This window comes from Perognathus longimembris, chromosome 27, assembly GCF_023159225.1.
Source record: "Perognathus longimembris pacificus isolate PPM17 chromosome 27, ASM2315922v1, whole genome shotgun sequence".
Taxonomy (NCBI): domain Eukaryota; kingdom Metazoa; phylum Chordata; class Mammalia; order Rodentia; family Heteromyidae; genus Perognathus; species Perognathus longimembris.
Genome location: NC_063187.1, coordinates 1060755 through 1081939, shown reverse-complemented (window position 1 = coordinate 1081939; position 21185 = coordinate 1060755). Strand labels below are relative to the sequence as shown.

The window sequence follows — 21185 nt, the reverse complement described above, 5'->3', positions numbered from 1 at the left end:
GTAAAGTTCTTGTCTATTGGTGAGATTCATCATCAAACATTTAGGCAGGCTTATATAGCTCTCTCCTAAGGCATTTCTATGCATTTCCTTGTAGAAACCCAGTTGTAGCAAAAAGCCTGCTCAAGCAAAGCACCCCCCTCTCTCCTTAATCACCATGCTGGTCTGTCTTTGCCAAGAGGACAGGTTGACTGTTACAATCAGTTCCACTGGCCCACCTTGGATGTAGAGCTGAGCACTACTGCAGAAATCCAGTGTCAGTGCCATGCAGATCAAAGCCATCCTGGTACGCTTTTTCATGAACAGTTATGAATGAAATTATCACTGGGCCCCTGGCCCTCTATCTAGTTATGATTGGGATTCATCATTAGGCCCCTGGCCTCTAGTTATGAATTGGGATTCTTCATTGGGTTCCTGGCCTCTAGTTATGAATGGGATTCATTATTGGGCCCCTGGTTTCTATCTAGTTATGAATGGGATTCATCATTGGGCCCTTGGCCTCTATCTAGTTATGAATGGGGCTCATCACTGGACTCTGAGTGCCCAGACGCTTTGAAGCCACGCCCTCACTTCTGATTGGGTGACAAAGGTTCTATGCTGAGTCCCACTGTGAACTGAATCACTTCAAGGAGAGCCTAGACTCCTGGGATTCTATGTCCTGAGAAACTCTGAGACACCCAGGCTTCCAAGCTGTGCTGCAGATGTGACCCCACATTGACTGACATGACTGACCTAGGTTGACACTATGAGAAAGAGAACCACTGTCCCCCATGGAGTGAGTGAACTGGCTCGAGGTGGCCACTGAGATGACCTGTAGGAAACTGCCAGAAAACAGAGCAGAATTCCTAATGGCACATTAGAGCCCAGGAGCTGGCATGGTGGAAGCCAATGTTCTGATCCATGTAACCAGGAAAGCATTTCTCCTTTAAACTGCTGGAATTTTCAAGTTACTATCTTCAATCAACAGCAGTAGCCTCATCCTCAATCTGATTAAAGCACTGCCAAATATTAACATGTCTAGTCTTTATTCCCAGGAACTTCAGGTCCTACCTCACAAACCAATAACATACATAACTACTAGCTGACACACCATAGTCATACATACAGAAAGTAATCTATTTGTGTGCCAGTCCTGAGGAACTGCAGAAGACGCGATGCCCAAATGAAGTTACAATACTTAAACGCCCCACAAAAAGCCAGGAGGTGACAGAACGCAAAACTAAGGAAAGCACAAGTACATACACACACAAATACACAAACACGCACTTTAAGCTAGTGGCAGCTGGTTTCAAAACCTGAAGGCAGAGAAGAAAACAAGAGGTTTGAAGAAAGGGTCTGTGTTAAGTAAACCTCAAGAAGCAAGTTCTGCCCATATAATACAATGCCCAGACATGTTGATAAAGCAATGAGACAGTGACTGAGAAACAGTGAAACAGGTCAGAAAATGGCAAAACAACTTTAAAACAAGGTGGCGCACCCATGCCTGTAACTTAGCTATTCAAGAGGCTGAGATCTAAGGATCATGGTTCAAAGCCAAATCGAACAGGAAAGTCCATGAGACTCTTATTTCCAATAAGGTACTCAGACAAAATGGGAAGTGGTATTGTGGTTCAAGTGGTAGTAGAGCACTAGCTTTGAGCGGGAGGGGGAAAAAAAGCTAAGCAAAAATGCAAATATCTTAGTTCAAGCACCAGTACATAACAGAGAAAGAATATTATACTATTTTTTAGAGTTTTATCTTGGGGTGATTCATGTGGAAGATTCTGTTCTCTAAACTAAGACCATCATCTTTGGAGGAGTCCCATTTTTGGGCTAGAGTAACCAAAACATCAATTCTCTGATAAACACTTCAGAAATAAGTAGTATCGCCTGAAATCCAAAGTGTACTCACAGGGCAGGACAAGCTGCTCAAAGAGAACACATCAACTCATTTCAGTCCCTTGATGCTTCTGGAAAAAGTGGCTTCTGGGAGTGAGGCAGGGATTGAATGATAATCCACTGCTCCCCCCAGCACCACACACATATATATGGGTTTCAGCCTGCAAGTTGAATTAACAGAAGTCACTTTTTTCCCCTGTGGTTCTCAGATTCCATAGGATGAAAATAAAATAACTAGCCCAAAATTATCACCTACATCAAATGTCAGTCTACCGAAACTTTGTGATGGAATCTCACAGACGATGTTCCTACCTAGGACACCACTGAACCAGGATCCTTCAGATCTCTGCATCCCGAGTAGCTGGGATGACAGGCTCCACCCTTACATGTTTCCGTGCTGACAACAGAAGCCTTGCACTCAGATCCTCACAATAACCATGGAGACCAAGTTCACTCTTCATACCCATTTCTTAGAGGTTACCACACAAAGACTAAGTGAACATCAGCGATAGAGAACCAAAACAGGCAAAATGTTCTAAGTGACTTTTCTAACAAATGTAACAAATGCCACAGACAAAGTGAAGAGAGAAGAGCTTGAAACTCGAGGAGACCCAGGTCTGAGTGTGCTGAGCAAAAGCAATGTAATGTTTCTGGGGTCTCTGCTTCCATGACACAAGAGGAATACCAGGACACACACATCACAGAGCTGTGTCAAAGAGGGCAATGGAGCCAGGCACCGTGGCTTACACCTTTCATCTCAGCTACTCAAAACGCAGAGATCTGAGGATCAAGGTTCAAAGCCAGCCCCGGCAGGAAAGTCCCCATGAGATTCCTATCTCCAATGAACCACCAGAAAACCGGAAGTGGAGCTATGACTCAAAGTGGTAGAACACTAAGCTTTGAGCAAAAGAGTTCAGAGAGTTTCCCAGTCCTGAGTTCAAGGCCCACAACTGGCCAAAAAAAAAAAAAAAAAGAGTAATGTACAAACAATGCCCAGGTGGCACTTCAAAAACTGGATAAAAAAGAACTACTGTTATTATCAGTGAATATGTGTGTGCGTGTATGTATGTATGTGTGCCTGTGTTTGTATTCATGGCATTATTTTACCTGCTAAGCATTTTCTAACAATACAAAAATAGAATCATAGTACTCAGCAGTAGAAGGTACTAAGTTACCTGGTGAATTAAAGCCAATTATCTTGGCAACACACTTAAGACTCTTCTGAGAAGTTACCATAAGACGGAGAAATTTTTCCACTACTAGGTTTATCGTCAGGTACAGGTACTAAGAGCTATGTTGGATTTCTTAAGGTCTCAGGCAATAATAGTTTTCCTTACATATGTATAAGAAAAGTGTTTTCTGTATAGGAAAATTCTTGTTTTCCTATAAAAACATATGCCTTGGTTTTGTTTTAGTTTTATTTATGCCAGAACTGGGGCTTAAACTCAGGGCCTCACACTTTTTCTTTTTTGTTAGTCTTGTGGGCTTGAACTCAGGGTCTGGGCACTGTCCTTGAGCTTATTTTGCTCAAGGGTTAACACTCTGCCACTTGAACCACAGCTCCACTTCGGCTTTTTCTGTGTATGTTATACTGAGGAATCAAAACCCAGGGCTTCATGCATGTTAGGCAAGCATTCCACCACTAAGCCACATTCCCAGCCCACCTTACACTCTTGCTTAGTTTTGTTCCCAGGTTTGCTGGTACTCTACTACATGGGCTACAGCTCCACTTCCGATTTTCTGGTGGTTCATTGAAGAGCCTCATGGACTTTCCTGCCTGGGCTGCCTTCGAACCATGATCCTTGGCTTTGAACCATGATCCTCAGATCTCAGCTTCCTGAGTATCTTGGATTACAAGGTGTGAGCCACCAACACTCAGCTAGCTCCCTGTTTTTTAAAGAAGAAAGTCACATCTGTCATAAACATCTTCTCAAAGGCTACAATTCAAGCTAACTTCAACAGCTCTCGAAACTACTGCTCTTCTCTTCCAGGCAGCAGAGCCATATTGGTCCTTTGGAGTTACTATGACAAAAGGTTCAAATCCTTGAGTTCAATTCTAAGTGTCATAAAACAATTATGTATTATATATAAACATATGCACAGACATAAACAGTTCCATTTATAGATCTATATTAATCACAGCATCTATGTATTTAAAAAGCAGCCACACTAGCTTAAAAGTTAAATATGGCCTAAGATTTCTTATAAACTGAGATTAAACAAAACATGCAAATTCTAAGAAAGGCTTTTATTAAGAAAATTATTATCTTCTACTAAAAAAAAAAACAAATTCAGTAAACTTGTAAAATACAAAGTCAACTCAACATGCAAAAATTACCTGTCTTATTTTAAGAATACACCAGTCTAAAAAGACTACAGCATGAAAAAGAATGGAATCCTGCGGGTACGATGGCTCACGCCTGTAATCCTAGCTACTCAGGAGGCTGAGATCTCAGGATCATGGTTCAAAGCCAGCCCAGGCAGGAAAGTCCATTATACTCTTATCTCCAATTAACCACCAGAAAATCAGAAGTGGAAGTGGCGCTGTGGCCCAAGTGCAAGGCTTGAGCTGAAGTGCTCAGGGACAGCGCCCAGACCCAGAGTTCAAGCCCCATGACCGACAAAAAAAAGAATGGAATCCTTAGGAATCAACCAAAGAGGTTGTGACTTCTATGCTGAAAACAAAGCCCGTACCATTCCGTACTGCAAAGATATGACAGGGTGCTGAGACATCTACAGGTCTACATGCAAAACATGAAATAGCATTCCTTCTTTACACCACACACAGGCATTCACTCAAAATGAATCCAACATCTAAACCAAAGAGCTAGGGCCAGGTTTGGTGGGATACACCTGTAATCCCAGCACCACAGAGACTGATACAGGAGGATGGCAAATTAGAAGTCAGGCTGTGTTGTATTGTTTGTCCAAACCAACAAAGCCAGAGCACTGGCTATAATCCTAACTATAAACCAACAAATCCAGAGCACACCTATAATCCCAACTACTCAGGAGGCTGAGACCTGAGGATCATGGTCCAAAAGGCAGCCCGGGGAAGGAAAAGTCCATGAGACTCTCATCTCCAATTAACCACCAGAAAACTAAAAGTGGCTCAAAGTGGTAGGACGCTAGCCTTGAGCTGAAAAGTTCAGGGACAGTGTCCAGGCCCAGAGTTCAAGTCCCACCACCACCAACAACAACAACAAAACTGAGTAAAACGCTTCACAGCACTGTATATTTGGCAATGATGCCTCAGATGACACATTTAGCTACATGGGCATCTAGATAAAATGGACTACATCAAAATTTAAAGCTGTATATCAAAGGATACAACCTACAGAGTGAAAAAGCAACCCACAGAAATAAAAAGATGATCTGCAAGTCACATACAAGTGGCCCTGGCTTCCGACAGTTTTCGCATTCATTAAAAAACCATGAGCATGTCCGCAATACTCCCGTGCAGCTAGGTGGCAGCAGTGAACCACAAGTCTGGGTTGCCCGCACAAGAGGTACTGCTGTAGTATTAGTGTTTCCAACCCATGTTATTCAGTAGGGCAGGTGCATTAAATAAATGCATTTCTAAACTAATGTTTTTCTCAAGCTTCATACTGAGTTTATAACCCAATCAATAGTAAGTCTAGTAGCATCTTCCTTTAACAAGGGGCTAAGATTAAATATGTATAATGTACTCTTAAAAGGAACAATACAATTAGAACTAAAAGAAGTGCTTCTCCAAAGATAAACATAGGCTCACAAATACATGTTCAACATTATTCTTCCTTTTTAGGGAAATGCAAAGCCACAGAATAGAGTGCTCTTACCTCACAGCCATCAGAGTTTTGTATCTATTAATAAAACTTTTAGCAAAGCCAGACATCAGTGGCTCACACATGTAATCCTAGCTCCTCAGGAGGCTAAGATGTGAGGATCTCGAGTCGGAGCCTACCCAGGCAAAAAAGTCCCCTTAAAACTCTCCAATAAAACACTCAAAACCCAGAAGTGGCACTGGCACTGGGGCTCAAGTGGTAGAGTGCTAGCCTTGAACACAAAGAGGCTCAAGGATAGCACCCCAGGCCCTGAGTTCAAGTCCCACAACCAACAAAAAAAAACTTTCGGCAAGAAAGTGAAAAACATGGAACCCATCTATACCTTCAGTAGGAATATAAAATGGTATAGCTATAGTGCAAAACAGTAAAGAAGTTCCTCAGAAAATTACAAATAGATAGCCAGGTGCCAGAATCCCTGCCTGTCATCCTAGCTCCTCAGGAGGCTGAGATCTGAGTATCAGAGTTCAAAGACAGATAGGGCAGAAAAGTCCTTGAGACTCTTAACTCCAATTAGGAAGAAAAAAAGCAAAAAAAAAAGTGGAGCTGTGGCTCAAGTGGTAGGGACCTGCCTTGAGCAAAAAAACTCAGGGACAGCACCCAGACCTTGGATTCATGCCCCAGTACCAATACCAAAAAAATAAATTACAAACTAAAATTATCATATAATCAAATAATTTCTGGGTAAAGAATTAAAGAGCTAGAGACAGGCCTCCAAAGGAGTCTTACCCAGGTTCATAGCAATATTACTCCCTAAGGCTGAAAAAGTGCCAGCAATCCAGTTATCTATGGATGAACACACAAAACATAGCACAGTAAAAGGAATATGATTAAGCCTGGAAGAAAAAGGAGATTACAGGGACTCACACTTGTAATCCCCGCACTCAGGAGTCTAAAGCAGAAAGATCAACAAATTTTAGGCCTGCCTGAGCTACACATAGCAAGACTCTGTCTTTAAAAAAAAAAAAAAAAATGGCAGGAGGTGGAGGGGAAACAAAGAATTCCAGACTGGGTGTATAGCATGCACAAGACCCTAGGACTACACTCTAGCACCAAGGGAAGGAGTGCCAGGCCAGCCAGTGACTGGAACAACACAGTGACACTAAAGTGGTGTGTGTGCACACACATGCATGTACATGCGTGCACACATACACATACACACAGGCCAACAGTGTCAGAGAAGAACAAAGATGGAGGACGGACACTGCCCAAACTCCAGATCTGGTATACACCATATTGTGGTGTATGCAAAGAAGCACACCACACCACAAGGAATAAAACAGTACTAGAAACCAACCCACACAAACACACGTAGTAATTTCTGACAAAGTAGCAAAGGCATACCCTTGGAGAAGACAGACTTGACAAGCAGTGGTGAACTGAACAAGTAGATATTCACATGCAAGAAGTTAATGAGACTCTCTCATTATATTACCAAAAAAAAGGGAAAAAAGAAAACTATGCTGGGCAGAGCATGTGGTAGACCACCTGTACCAGCTCTGCAGGAGGTATAGTTAAGAGGATTGCCTCCAAGACCAGCCAGCACAAAAGCAAGAGAAGGTTTCTGAAATAGGCCGGAGTGTGGCTCAAGTGGTAGAATATCTATTCACGTAGCAAGACCAAGGTCTTGAAGGCAAAACCCAGTACCACAAAAATAAACAAACAATCCTTATAACAACCCTAGAAATAGCATTCCCTCTTTAAGATGAGAAAGGGAGTCCTCGGGCTAACCCATCAATGTCTCAAGGCTGCCCCACAGGTCCTTTCAGGAGATTAAACACTAGTCTTTTTCAGAAGCCATACTTAATATTCTCACTCTGTTCTCTCACAAGGGCCCAGAGAGGACTCAGCATCTATACATCCCATCCCACCTGCAGCTCACATAATACGTGTTCTCTAACATTTGTTTTAACTTTGAATATGGCAAATATTGGTCAATATAAACCAGGCATTAAAAAAGAAAAGCTCTTTGAATGCTCAGTGACTTCTCAGAGGTGGGTCTTGAGAAGAGAAGGTCTGGGAACTTTGTACCTGCGGTTTTCAAATCAATCTCATTTGCTAGAGTTTCCAAGACCAGAAAGTGCATTTTCAAAGTCAGAGAATTAGAGAAAAACCATCAAGCACACAGAAGACAATCTTTACGGAAAATGATACTGAAATAAGTAACAAGGCAAGTGCTAAAGGATAACTTAACTGTGAAAATGGGAGTAGTTTAATAAATAATTAGTAGTAAGAAAAGAACGCAAGTCAGGGGAATAGCTCATGCCTATAACCCTGTTTCTCAGGAGGCTGACATCTGAGGAATGAGGTCCGAAGCCAGCCTGAACAGGAAAGTTCATGAGACTCTTACCTCCAATTACTCATCAAAAAAACCAAAAATGGAGCTGTGGCTGTAGTGGCAGACTGCCATCCCTTAGTAGAAAAAAACTAAGGAAGGTTGCCCAGGCCGAGTTCAAGCACCAGTACCAGCACAAAAATAAGGGGGGGGGGGGGTGGTTGATCCTCTGTGGCAGTTAATCCAAAGACTTGTACCTCATTCTTCTGCGGAGTCAACAAGGAAAACAGCAATTACTTACTTTCCCTACAGGAAAAATAAAAAGCTCTAAGTTTCTAAGTCAAGGGAACAGTTGCTCAAAGAAAGAAAAAGCTGGAGGTAGAGCTGTGGCTCAAGAGGTAAAGCACTGGCCTTGAGTAAAAAACCTACAGGACAGCCAGCACTCAAGGCTCTGAGTTCAAGCCACAGGACTGGCCTAAAAATCAATCAATCAACAAATCTTCAAAGCACTCCCTCAGCATGCAGTGTTCTTTGTCTGGAGGAAGCAACCTACCTGAAGATGGCTGGGTTGCAGACGTGCTGGGGGTCCAGCGCCTCGCCCTGGATGAACTCGTAGCAGAGCCCATTGTTGAAGGTGCAGTAGAGCTGGGGTGCGCAGCCATGGGCCTGCAGCACCCGGAAGCTCTTCACCTCTTCGTCTCGATCCACAAGCAGCTCCGTCTTATTGCCGTAAATTCTCACCAGGACAACATCATCCATGGTGTCGCCCACGTAGCAAGCAATGAGCTTGTTTGTGATCCCATCTGTGAACAGCTGTAGCAAAACAAAACATGGGAAAGCAATGACGCCACTGGAAGGGGATAGCCTGGAGACACCAGGAAAACATACCAGGTTGGGGGCAATGACACACCTGTGATAGCCTGGAGACGCCAGGAATACACACAGAGGCTAGGGGCACAGCTCAGGGGTAAGGCACAGGCTGGGCCAATGTGAGCCCCTGACTGAAGCCAGGCACTGGTGGCTCACACCTGTAATCCCAACTTCTCAGGACAATCAGGGATCAAGGTTTGAAGTCAGTCTGGGCAGAAACTTAAGACTCGTATCTCCAATTAACAATCAAATAACGCAGAAAGTAGAGGTGTGGCTCAAATAGGAGAGAGCCAGCCTTGTGAAAAAGCTAAGGAATAGCACCCAGGTGTGAAGTTCAAATCCCAGTCTCAACACCAAAAAAAGAAAAACGAAAATCAAACACTTATACTGCCATTTTCTATGAACCACATTTCATTATATTCACACAGCCCTAATTAAGTGGAAAAAGTTCTCTACCAAAGAATGCACACTGACAAATGCAGAAGAAACAAAAGGACTAGCAAATCAGTATTTCATAGCCTCCAAACAACTATTCAGGCAACAATCTCCAATGAATTAAACCACTGGAAAGACTAATGGTGAACTTAATAGGGAAAGAGGATTCTGGTACCCTTCTAACTCACTAATGGGTTATTTCCTACTTCATGATGTAATTAGTAGTACTACTCATGATTTAGAACTTAAGGGCTGGGGATATGGCCTAGTGGCAAGAGTGCTTGCCTTGTATACATGAGGCTCTGGGTTCAATTCCCCAGCACCACATATACAGAAAATGGTCAGAAGTGGTGCTGTGGCTCAAGTGGCAGAGTGCTAGCCTTGAGCAAAAAGAAGCCAGGGACAGTGCTCAGGCCCTGAGTCCAAGCCCCAGGACTAGCCAAAAAGGAAAAAAAAGAAAAAATAGAACTTAATCAAGCTTCTACACCTGTTTTAGTAAAATTTAAATGTTAAAGAAACACCATTACTAGCATTCCCAAGGCCCCAACACCACAGAACAAAAATCCAGTTGCTGGGCAGTAGCTCAGGAGACTGAGGATCGGCTGCTCAAAGCCAGTCCCGGGCTGAAAAGTCCCCGTGAGACTCTTATCTCCAATAAACCACTCAAAAAACAGAAGTGGTGCTGTGGCTCATGGTAGAGCACTAGCCAATAACAATAACTAAAATACAGCACAAAGAATCACAACAAAGGGCTGGGGATATGGCCTAGTGGCAAGAGTGCTTGCCTCGTATACATGAGGCCCTGGGTTGGATTCCCCAGCACCACATATACAGAAAATGGCCAGAAGTGGCACTGTGGCTCAAGTGGCAGAGTGCTAGCCTTGAGCAAAAGGAAGCCACAGTGCTCAGGCCCTGAGTCCAAGGCCCAGGACTGGCAAAAAAAAAAAAAAAAAGAATCACAACAAAAATTTATGCAATGTGGCATGTTTAACATTCTACTAAAAAACACAGACACCAATGAAATATATGCACTGGGTTTGTTTTTCTGGTTCAAACAATACGAAAATACTTTTAAGACAGGTGGGAAATTTGGTTATAGATTTGCTACCAAAGATGCCTAGCAATGACTGCTAACTTTGTTCAGTATAACAGAGGTATTGATTATAAAAGTGACCACAGAAATACAGGAAAATAATGACTAAAGAAGTCTTAAATTTGCATTAAAATTCTTCAAAAAGGTTTTTTTAAAAAATGAATGAAGCAAACATGGATGCTGAGCAATGAGCATATGAATGAATATTCAATTATATCCTTCTGTTTTTTTTTTTTTGGTCGGTCCTGGGGCTTGAACTCAGGGGCCTAGGTGCTGTCCCTGAAATTTTGTATTCAAGGTTAGGGCTCTACCACTTTGAGCCACAACCCTACTTACTGTTTTCTCGTGATTAATGAGTTGGAGATAAAAGTCTCATGGACTTTACTCCCTGTGCTGGCTTCGAACCTTGCTCCTCAGATCTCAGCCTCTTGAGTAGCTTGGATTACTAGTGCCCAGCTTCCCTCTACTTCCCTCTACTTTTTTTGTTACAAAATTATACTTCAAATTTGCAAGAAGTAAAAAGCATTAGCAAAGAACTCTCTAGAATTCCTCCTAGACCTGGATAACATACAAGCCTTCTAAGTACATAAGATTCATATTATGAGATTCCAAAACACATGAAGAATGTGTATATAGGCTAAAAAGAGGGAGAGGAAAAGGTTAAAAGGTCTGTGTGCTAAAAGACTGAAAAACCAGATGATGCGGCCATGAGTCCCTCAGTGTTAAAAAGCAACCTCATTTTCTTTCCCTCCTGGCCAAATGTGTTCAAAGAGAATTTCAGAGTCTCTCTTTCACCTCCCAAACCTACCATCTGCACTTTCCTGTCATTTTATTTGCATCATGTGCTACATGTGGAACGTGGCTCTGAAAGGTAATAGTACTGAAAGTGTGCTATCAATCAACTACTTTTTAGCTCTTACTATTTCAGTTCTTTGTCCTAGCCATTATCCTTATGCTGCTTCTTTATAACAAAGTCTACACATTAATAAGGGATAAATGGGACTGAGCTTTGTTCTCCCCTCCTACACACACATACATACACACATACATACACATACACACACACACACACACACACCCTTCCCCATCCTAGCCTTATGCAGTATAGACCTCTCAGATACTTTTGCTTGATCAATCTTCATTTGACTACATTATTTTAAACATAATTTCGTATATATGCATAGTGTGTGTTCATATATATCACATATATATTATGTTGAATTTTGGACATCATATATCATATTGGAGTTTGGACATCATCTACATATAATATGTAATAGATTCACAGAACATCATATATTCTATTATTGTAACATAATGTCAATGTCATATATTACATATGCACATATATAAAATACATACACATATATAATGTAAAATAGATACACATATATAATAATATAATGTCCATCTGTTTCCTCTTTCCTGAGGGTCTCTTTTGCTTACCCGCTTCCTTTTTATAAGGTAGCTGTAGTGGTTTTCATAAAACAAAGAGAAGCAATGCAAGCAGGCAAAGCACAGCCTTCTCCCCAGCCCAGCACACAGAAAGGTGCAGGCGCATGGGTGGCCGCCTCTGGCACCTCATCTGTTTTACATTCGGTCTCTGGCATGTGGCTCTGAGCTGAGGGTTCTCGCCCTAAGATACCACTGTGGGGCCGGGAGGGGGGCATGAAAATCACCCAACTAAGTCACCTTTGGGGCTCAAAATCTCCCAGAGCAGGAGTAGCCAGGAGAGGCTTTATTTTCATCAAACAAGTCTCCTGCCCTCCCTTCTGCTCTCCTCCCCCCACAAGACAAAATAAACAAGTGTTCTGAATGATACTTGTGAAAAAACAGCCCTAGAACAGCCTCTTCTTCACGGTTAGTGACAAATCCAGGCCGAGCCCAAGGAAGGAGGACGCTGAGGGAGGCAGGTGCATTTCTTGAGTTGACAAAAGGTGAGGTGAGAGCAGGTAAAGTCTGCAGGAAGAGTACAGATCTGGGGGCACAGCAGGCTGAGGAAGCAATCAAAGTCCCACTACATATGCAGGTAAGCACTGGCTAGCATAGCAATATGAGCACCTATACAAGGTAAGGAAATGGCCCATGGCTCAAGGGGACCCATACTGAAAGGACTACCAGAAACACTGCCCAAAACTCACAGGGGAGAAGGTGGTTCTTGTTCCCACAATCAGACTGAAAACTTCACAAGTCAAAGGTCAAATCGAGTGCATGTCTTGCACCAGGGATAAGAAGTAATTGGCCCAACATTACATAATGACTGGTTCCACCTAACAAATTTTTAAAACAGGGTCCAAGCTGGGCACTGAAGCACATGCCTGTAATCCCTAGCTAGTCAGGAGGCCAAGATCTGAGGTCATGGTCTTGAGACTCCAATGAACCACCCAAAAGCCAGAAGTGGAGCAATTCAAGTGAGTGCTAAAGCTAGAGGACAGCACCCAGGCCCTGAGTTCAAGATCCAGTAAACAACACACACACACACACACACACACACACACACACAGTCACATCACTCCATTTTTAGCCAGTTCTGTTACTATGACTTAGATCAATACTTAGTGCATCTTGTACTCGTCCTACAAATCATAATTTCCAATGTTGGATTTAGATTTACAAACTGCTAAAATATGTAAGATTTCTTTTTTGCCTCTAAGAGGGAAGTATTGTAGTTTTGAAATAAAGACTGTCTCTTAAGAATGAAGGTAATTAAGAAATCTTATTTTATTACATTTGTGTAGAGAGCTGTGCTCTCTTAGATTCCCAGATCCTAAGACACATACATCCCTATGTAAAATATCATCATCTTCCCACAGTTCAAATTCAGCAAATTCTGCAAGATTCCATTTTCAAAATAACTGGAAAAAAAGCAGAGGTGGGAGTTGGCTCAAATGATAAGAGCACCCAGCTGGACAAGCAAGCCAAGCAAGTGTGAGTTCCTGAGTTCAACCCTGGTACTGGCCAAAAAAGCAGCTGAGGACAGAATAAAGTAGTACTATTGGAATTTTTGTCCTATTCAAAGCTCTGATATTTGTAACTATGTCTTTTTAGTAAAACTATTTTGTATCTATGTAATCTCTTGCAAAATGTCCTTCACACATTCAGCATATTATTTTCCCAGAGAATTACTTGGGTTTTTGTTGTTTTATTTTAAAGGCTCATCCAACCAAGCATCCAGTGAGACTCAATGCTTGTAATTCTAGCTACTTGGGGGGCTGAGATCTGAGGATGTCGGTTCAAAGGCAGTCTGGGCAAGAAAATCTATGAGACTCTCATCTCCAAGTAAACAGCAAAAAGTTGGAAGTAGAGCTGTGGCTCAAGTGGTAGGTAGAATGCCAGCCTCAAACAAAGAACCTAAGAGACAGCACCCAGACCCAAGTGCTGACAAAAAAGAAAAAAAGAAAAAATAATATCTGCTCAAAAATATTTAGTGGAGGGTTTGGGAAAGTGGCTTAGTGGTAGAGTGCTTGCCTAGCATTCATGAAGCCCTGAGTTCGATTCCTCAGCACCACATAAACAGAAAAGGCTTGAGGTGGTGCTGTGGCTCAAGTGGTAGAGTACTAGCCTTGAGCAAAAAGAAGCCAGGGACAGTCCTTAGACCCTGAGTTCAAGCCCTAGGACTGGCCAAAAAAAAAAAAAATTAATGAATCTCAACATGTCCTTAGCAATATGCCAGCACTCTAACAGGGCATAAAATCCTAGCATCAAACCACACTCATTTCTAGAAACCAATGCTCTGCCCAGCAATTCAATCCAGCCTCACTGTGTGGGTGCAACAGCTTTCTCAGCCCAGAAATGATGTGCCCCTCCAAGCTTGGCTTGAAGCTGGGGATGCAGCCGAAGGAGCAGGCACATGTCCCAAAAAGGCTTGTCCCGATGACCACCCTTCTCTACAAAACATTCTGCAGGCTCCTATGACTGTTCTGTGCTAGTGTTAATGGTACAAAGAAACCTAGAGTCCAAAAGTGTGCCCGAATGACTGAATTTTAGGAACAAATGACTCTTTTGGTTCAATGCTGCCACATACCCACGGGGAAGTGCAGGAAGATGGGAGGAAGGGCATGGCTCCACAATGTGCTGCGTGTTCATTTTGGTATTTCATTTCATTCTCATCACTGCTTTCTCAAGGTAGACAATGATACCACTTTACACAGATTTCAAAACTCGACTAAGTTCACACATGGCCAAAACTAAGACTAAGGAAGCTATCCCATTTCCATTATGCTGTGACCTGCCAAAAGAAGTGGCTGGCCTAGTTCCTGCTACCCAGGTGTTAACATCTGGAAAAAACTGTTACACCATCTCCTAGGTCTACAGTTACACTAAAAGAATTACATTTCTAGGTGGCTGCTGGCGCCCGCCTGGCTCCCGTGCGGCCCCTCGCAGTCCAAGTTCTACGTGCAGGAGCTGCTGCATGTCCAGCCCCACTGGCCCAAGGGCCACCTCGGGCCTCCTGTGGTTCAAACTTACCACAGGACATCAAGAAGATCTTTTAGAGTATAAAAAAAGAAATATATTAGAATAACTTTGGAAATGCTAATATAGGATGTTACACATGACTAGCAGTGCCTCTGGATTCCCCATCTACTGAGTTGTGAATATAAGAGAATATACGAATACGTATCAAGTCAGCATTTGTGTTTGCATCATTAAATGAAAAATAAAAATACTTTATTCCTCAAAAAAAAAAAGAATTACATTTCTAAAAAAAAATTAAAAGAATACATGGGTAGAAATACTAATTTAAATATATGGGAGCCTATCAAACATTGTGCATCTCTCTCAGCCATGCCACATACATACCCTAACACTTTTATTATTCTATGATGCCAAAGACAAAGAGAGGCAATAAAGAACAGAACTCTAGACTTAACCAGGATGGAAAAAGCTCTGTGGAGTATATTCTAGAATCCTTACATGCATCTTCAGCATTCAAGATGTCTCACATGCACAACCTTTATGTACACTGAGTACATTCGTTTAGTTAGCCTAAGACTGACAATCTTGACAGTCAAAGGAAGAGACAAATTTATCCTTTCAAAAATAAAGAAAGCTGTAATCCCCACACTCAGGAAGCTGAGGCAGGAGGATGGGGAGCTTGAGACAAGCCTAGGCCACCTGGCAAAGACCCTGTGTCTCAAGGCAAAGGGGGCAGGGGAGAAATAGAAGGGGGGAGGGAGGGGAGGGAGAGGAGGGACAATCAATCAATCAATCAGACCTTCAGGCTGAGTGCAAATCAGTGTTAGGTCACTTGAGTTGTCAGAGCCCTAGAACTGTGCAGTAGTAAATGAATAAGTTCACCAGAACACTGAAGGAGACTCAGCTTAATAGAGGAAGGGATAAAACCACTACTTTATTCTTTACATAAAGAAAAATATCAATCCAGGTGCCAGTGGCCCACACCTGTCACCCTAACTATTCAGAAGGCTGAGATTTGAGGATCATGGTGAGAAGCCAGCCCAGGCAGACTCTTCTCTCCAATAAACAACTCAAAAACAAGAAGTGGTGCTGTAGCTCAAGTGATAGAGGCTAGCCTTGGGCACAAAGAGGCTCAGGAACAGCACCCAGGCCCTGTGTTCCAGCCCCACAACCTACCCCCCCCAAAAAAAAGAAAAATAAACAATAATATCAAATATAACATACTAATATTAAAACAAAAGGTTATGAATATTTAATAGAATACACTGACCTACCTCCAAAATGGTTTGAAAGCCAGAAAAAGCATGTGAACACACAAAGGTCAGTTTCCAAGCTAGTACAGTATATGCTTTGAGAAGTCTCACTGCTGCCCAAGCTGACCTCAAATAACATCCTCCTGTCTTAGTATAACCCTCAGCCTCCAGCAGCCGGTATTACAGATGTGTGCCACTGAGCCTGACTTGAGGCTTAAAAATAGATTTCAGAAACATGAAAATACGTAAGGGGCTGGGGGTGCAGCTTGCCTAGAATGCACAAGATCCTGGGTTCTATCACCAAGTCCAGAAGTAAAAAACGTATAGTACAAAAGGAGAAGAAGTGTGTGTGTGTGTGTGTGCGCGTGCGTGCGTGTGTGTGTGTGTGTGTGTGTGTTGGGTTTAAACTCAGGGCCTGGGCCCTGTCCCTTAGCTTTTTCACTCAAGGCTGGACCTCTACCACCTTGAGCCACACCTCTAGTACTAGGTTTTTGGTGGTTAATTAGATACAAGTCTCACGGATTTTCCTGCCAGGCTGGCTTTGATCCAAGATCCTCAGATCTCAGCCTCCAAGCACCCCTCTCTTTACTCCTTTAAGCAAGTAAGGTGCTTAAGTTCTGAGAAAAACCGTGGCTCTCGTTTCGATTGCATTCAATGTTTTGCTTGTTTCTGTGGTTTTCTGATAAATACTGGAAACCAGTTTGTAGAAATAACGGCCAAGTAAGAAGCTCCTAAAACATGTTACAGTACAGAAACTTTCTTTCAATCCTATAAAACACGGGCTCTTTGCCAGCTGTCCTAAAATTATATTAGCATTTGTAGACTATATAATACATGCTTCACCTTCTGACACTGGAGGTCTGACTTTTTTTTATTCCTTACAGTTCAAAGAAAATAAAATCTCAGAAGCAAATATTTCCATTGAGACTTATTAAAAGAAATTCTAACCTAATTCTGACCTAAACTGTAAGAAGTAAAATCTATTAAATTAAGAGGCAAATAATCATCAACTCAACTTACTGATGCACCTGCCTCTAGAACAAAACAACTTTGCATCTCCTTAGAAAATGACTATCACTAAAGAGTAAGTATACTGGGAAATTTACCTTTACAAAAAATACATCAGAAGTTTGGATTACAAGCACAAAGGTCAAAGTTAGAAATTTCTGGGCTGGGAATATGGCCTAGTGGCAAGAGTGCTTGCCTCGTATACATGAGGTCCTGGGTTCGATTCCTCAGCACCACATATACAGAAAATGGCCAGAAGTGGCGCTGTGGCTCAAGTGGCAGAGTGCTAGCCTTGAGCAAAAAAGAAGCCAGGGACAGTGCTCAGGCCCTGAGTTCACGGCCTAGGACTGGCCAAAAAAAAAAAGAAATTTCCATACAGGCTGGGCATGTTGATACATTCCTATAACAGCAGCCACAGGAAGGCTAAAGCAGGAGGATCTCAAGTTCTAAGCCTACCTGGGCTAGAAAGCTACCCTGTCTCAAAAGCAAAATAAGTTGCTACACAGAAACCATGACTGAGCTGGGTACTGGCTCACATGTGTAATCCTAACTACTCAGGAGGCTGAGATCTGAGGATCAAGGTCAAAGCCAGCCCACGCAGGGAAGTCCATGAGACTCATCTCCAATGAACCACCAAAACACCGAAAGTGGAGGTATGGCTCAAGCAGTAGAACGCTAGCCTTAAGGAAAAGAAAAAGCCACAATTTGATAGCAACTGACCATAAACTTTCCAACAATCAAAAACAGTTTGATATTTCTATCTTTTGCCCTTTTATCTATTTTCTGGCTTTTCTTCACCAAGTTTCACCTTAAGAAAAGAGACAGCATCTACTTATGACTGTTTAGGCAACTAGATAATTTTTTTTAAATAAAAACATCAGCCTAACTTACTATAGTACCTCAACAAAGCTACTACTCTTCACACAAATACATCAAAGGAAGTTCCAATCTTCAAAGCTTCAAGCTTGAAAGTCACTGCTTAAAATATCACTTATCAAGCACTGGAGTTTAACAGGAAGTAGCACTACCTGTAATTAATAAAATGTACAGCTTTTTTTAACTGCCAGAAAATAAATCATTTTAATAAATTCTGAAACCTAAATTACAAATAACTTCATTAATAAGTAATAACAGAATATATGTTGCTTTAGTGGTTGAGCATTTGCCTAGCATCCATTCCCAGCACAAGTAACTTATTAGTCTAAGTTTCAAGTTGGAAAAGACTTCCTAAAAGAAAATGTATTAACTTTTTAAATTATACATAAAAATCATTCTGAATTCACTGTTTCCTATATTCTTACTCAAAAAAAAAATACACCTTCACCTTAAGATTTCAAAATTTTTCACCTAGCAAGTTTTTGTGGGTTTTGTTTTTTTCCAAAACATGAGTCCATTTGATCTGCTCAAAACTCCTCTAAGCAATCAGAACTGAAACTAAAACTTAGTCAAGTGTCAGGAACTGCCAGGCTCAACCCACTACTCATATTTAATTCATCTTTGTACAGGTGGCAGGCTACTCTAGCTAAGTATTGAGGGGGAAAAAAAGTTCAAATCAACAAACCTTGCCAGAAAAACATTTGTTGAATGGTGTGCATCATCAAAATCTGGCAGATGATTTGACTCATGCAAATACATCTTCTTACATTACTGCTCAGATCTAAAACCCTGGCCTTTGAAATTACATACCTGTGTGTTTGCAGGAGAAATGAAAAGTTTGCTTTTGTATGCACACATATAAAAAACTGAAACATTCAAAACATGAATAATGGTATGGAAAAACCTTAAGTCTAAAGTGATTATAAAACCCCTACATCCTTTTCCTCCCACCCTCCTGAAGAGAACATTGCAAAAACCTGCACTCATACTGAAATCAGACCTTCATGTCACTAGGATACAACTTAAAACAATCCTCAAAGAGAAATTCAGGTGAAAAGCAAGTTATAACAGCTGTCTAGATCCTGCCTGTGAAATGCAAGGCCCCAAAACTCCTTTGGAAATGGAGTGTGCTCTACTGATCTGACTTTGGAAAAGCAAAATGCATGTGTTATGTATGCATGCAAGGATAAGCCATCAATTGGGGGAGAGGCGAGGAGTTGGCAGAAGGGAAACCGATAGCCAAGGATTAATTAATGCATTATTTATATAACTATTGGGGCTCCAGTCCAGGACCTTGGGGCTAGGAAGCTGGGGGGCGGTGGTGTTCATTTTACAGTTAATAAAAAAGGAAGAAGGGCTGAGCAGTGGGTTAAGGCATACTATCAGCAAGAATCTTTCTGGGTAGCATGTCATGGGTGTGAAGCGGTTAAAATCTGCCTTCCGGGCACACCCCCCCCCCCCCAAAAAAAAAGCAACTGGAGCAAGGAGCAAAGGGAAGAGGGGAGTGACCTTGCTAGGTGTGACTGAGAACAGAGAGCTGAGGGAAGGAGGGCGAGGGGGACGGGGGTCCCACAAGGTCAGAATGGTGGTGGGAGGTGTGACACCGGCAGGGTCGCCTCCCAGGGGTCCCGGGTCCGTGGGGATCTCAGGAGGCTGGGCTAAGTGGAGGGGCACGATACCTGTAGGGTCATCTCCCAGGCGTCGGTGGGGATGTGGGGGGCTGGGATAAGTGGGGGCCCCGTGTCCTGCGGGGACACCCCCGGGTCGGCGTGGGGTTGGGTTAAGTGCGGGCCGCGCAGTTACCTGCAGGGTCACCTCCTGAGGGTCCCAGGTCGGTGTGGGGTCGGGGCTCGGAGGAGGGGTTCACGGCTAAGTGAGGATCTGCCGTTATCTGCAGCGTCACCTCCCGGGGGTCGGGGGCCCATGTGGAGTCGGCGCAGGTCAGATGTCGGGGGTCGGGGGTCTGCGCAGACCTGCAGTGTCACCTCCTGGGGGGTCCCAGGTTGGCCTGGGGTAGGGGTCCCGCGGGGCCCGGCGTACCTGCAGCGTCACCTCCCGGAGGTCCCGGGTCGGCAGGGGGGTCGAATGTCAGGGGTCCGGAGTTGGGGTCCCGCGGGTCCCCCTCATACCTGCAGCGTCACCTCCCGGAGGTGCGGGGTCCGGATTCAAGGGTCGGGGTCCCGCGAGGCCCCTCATACTTGCAGCGTTACCTCCCAGGGGTCCCGGGTCGGCGCGGGGTCGAGAGTCAGGGTCCCGGGTACCGCGGGGCCCCTCATACCTACAGCGTCCCCTCCCGGGGGTCCCGGGTGGGCGCGGGTTTGGGGTCAGTGGTCGGGGGTCGGGGTCCCGCGGGCCCCCCCCCCCGTACCTACAGCATCCCCTCCCGGGGGTCCCGGGCCGACGCGGGGTCGGGGTCCCGCGGAGCCCCTCATACCTGCAGCGTCACCTCCCGGGGGTCCCAGTGAGGCCGCAGGTGCTGCAGCAGGCGCAGGGCCCCCTCCCGGCAGCGCCGCTCCTCCTGGTCCTGCACGGTCACGTCCAGCCGGGGCACGTCGGGGGAGCCGGGCGGGACGTGGATGTAGTTGGCCATGGCCCAGGCGACGGCGGTCACCACCACCACCACGACGGCGACGGCGACGGCGAGCGCGGCGGGCGCCGACAGGCTGCCGCTGGTCCCTTCCGTCCCGGGGCGCCCTCGCCGGAGGGCTACGGGGGCGTCCGGGGAAGCGAGGTGGGAGGGAGACGGGGTAGCGGGGACACGCGGAGGACAAGGAGGAGGACTTCGACGAGCCGGGGAAACGAGGCGCTCGGCCGCCGAGCCGGGTGTGGAGCCGCTGCTGAGGCGCAGCGCGGCCGCTCACGAAGGCTTCCTTCTCGGCTCTGGCCCGCGGCCCGCCGCGGAGCATGCCGGGACGGGCCTGACGCCGGCGTCAGGCGGGGGCGGGGCCGTGACGTCACCGCCGCGCTGGCGCCACAATGGGCGGGGCCTGCCTCCGCTGGGCGGCGGGCCTATGTGGGCTCGGGGTCCCCTGGCATCCCCGCCCTGAGGTGCGGGGGACTGCGGGTGCAGAGCTAGGGGCCAGGGTGGTGAGGAGGGACACCCTCTCCGAACTGAGCCCCCCCTCCCGGCCTTGGGGTCTCTGGTGAGGCTTCGGCTCACCTGAGCAATGCAGGCCTGACCCTGGGTTTGAAGCAGGGGCTGGCACTTGGGGAGGCCTGCAAGGGGAAATGGGGGGAACCAAAGACAGTAGACCCTGAAA

General features: G+C 44.5%; 1 protein-coding gene across 2 annotated transcripts in view; it reads right to left on the bottom strand.

Annotated features, from left to right (window-relative positions):
- Positions 1–20810, bottom strand: part of Etnk1 (ethanolamine kinase 1) — a 43581-nt gene extending 22771 nt beyond the window's left edge. Inside the window, exons 1-2 of one of the 2 annotated variants that reach the window (XM_048335272.1) lie at positions 20360–20810; positions 8528–8787 (exon numbers count right to left, since the gene is read on the bottom strand). In XM_048335272.1, coding sequence (XP_048191229.1) covers positions 8528–8787; positions 20360–20515 — 416 coding nt within the window. In that variant the 5' untranslated portion in view covers positions 20516–20810. Of the gene's footprint in view, positions 1–8527; positions 8788–19728; positions 19826–20359 lie in introns of those variants that run through there. The other variant, XM_048335273.1, reaches the window with a different exon arrangement.
- Between the last annotated feature and the right edge of the window lie 375 nt (positions 20811–21185).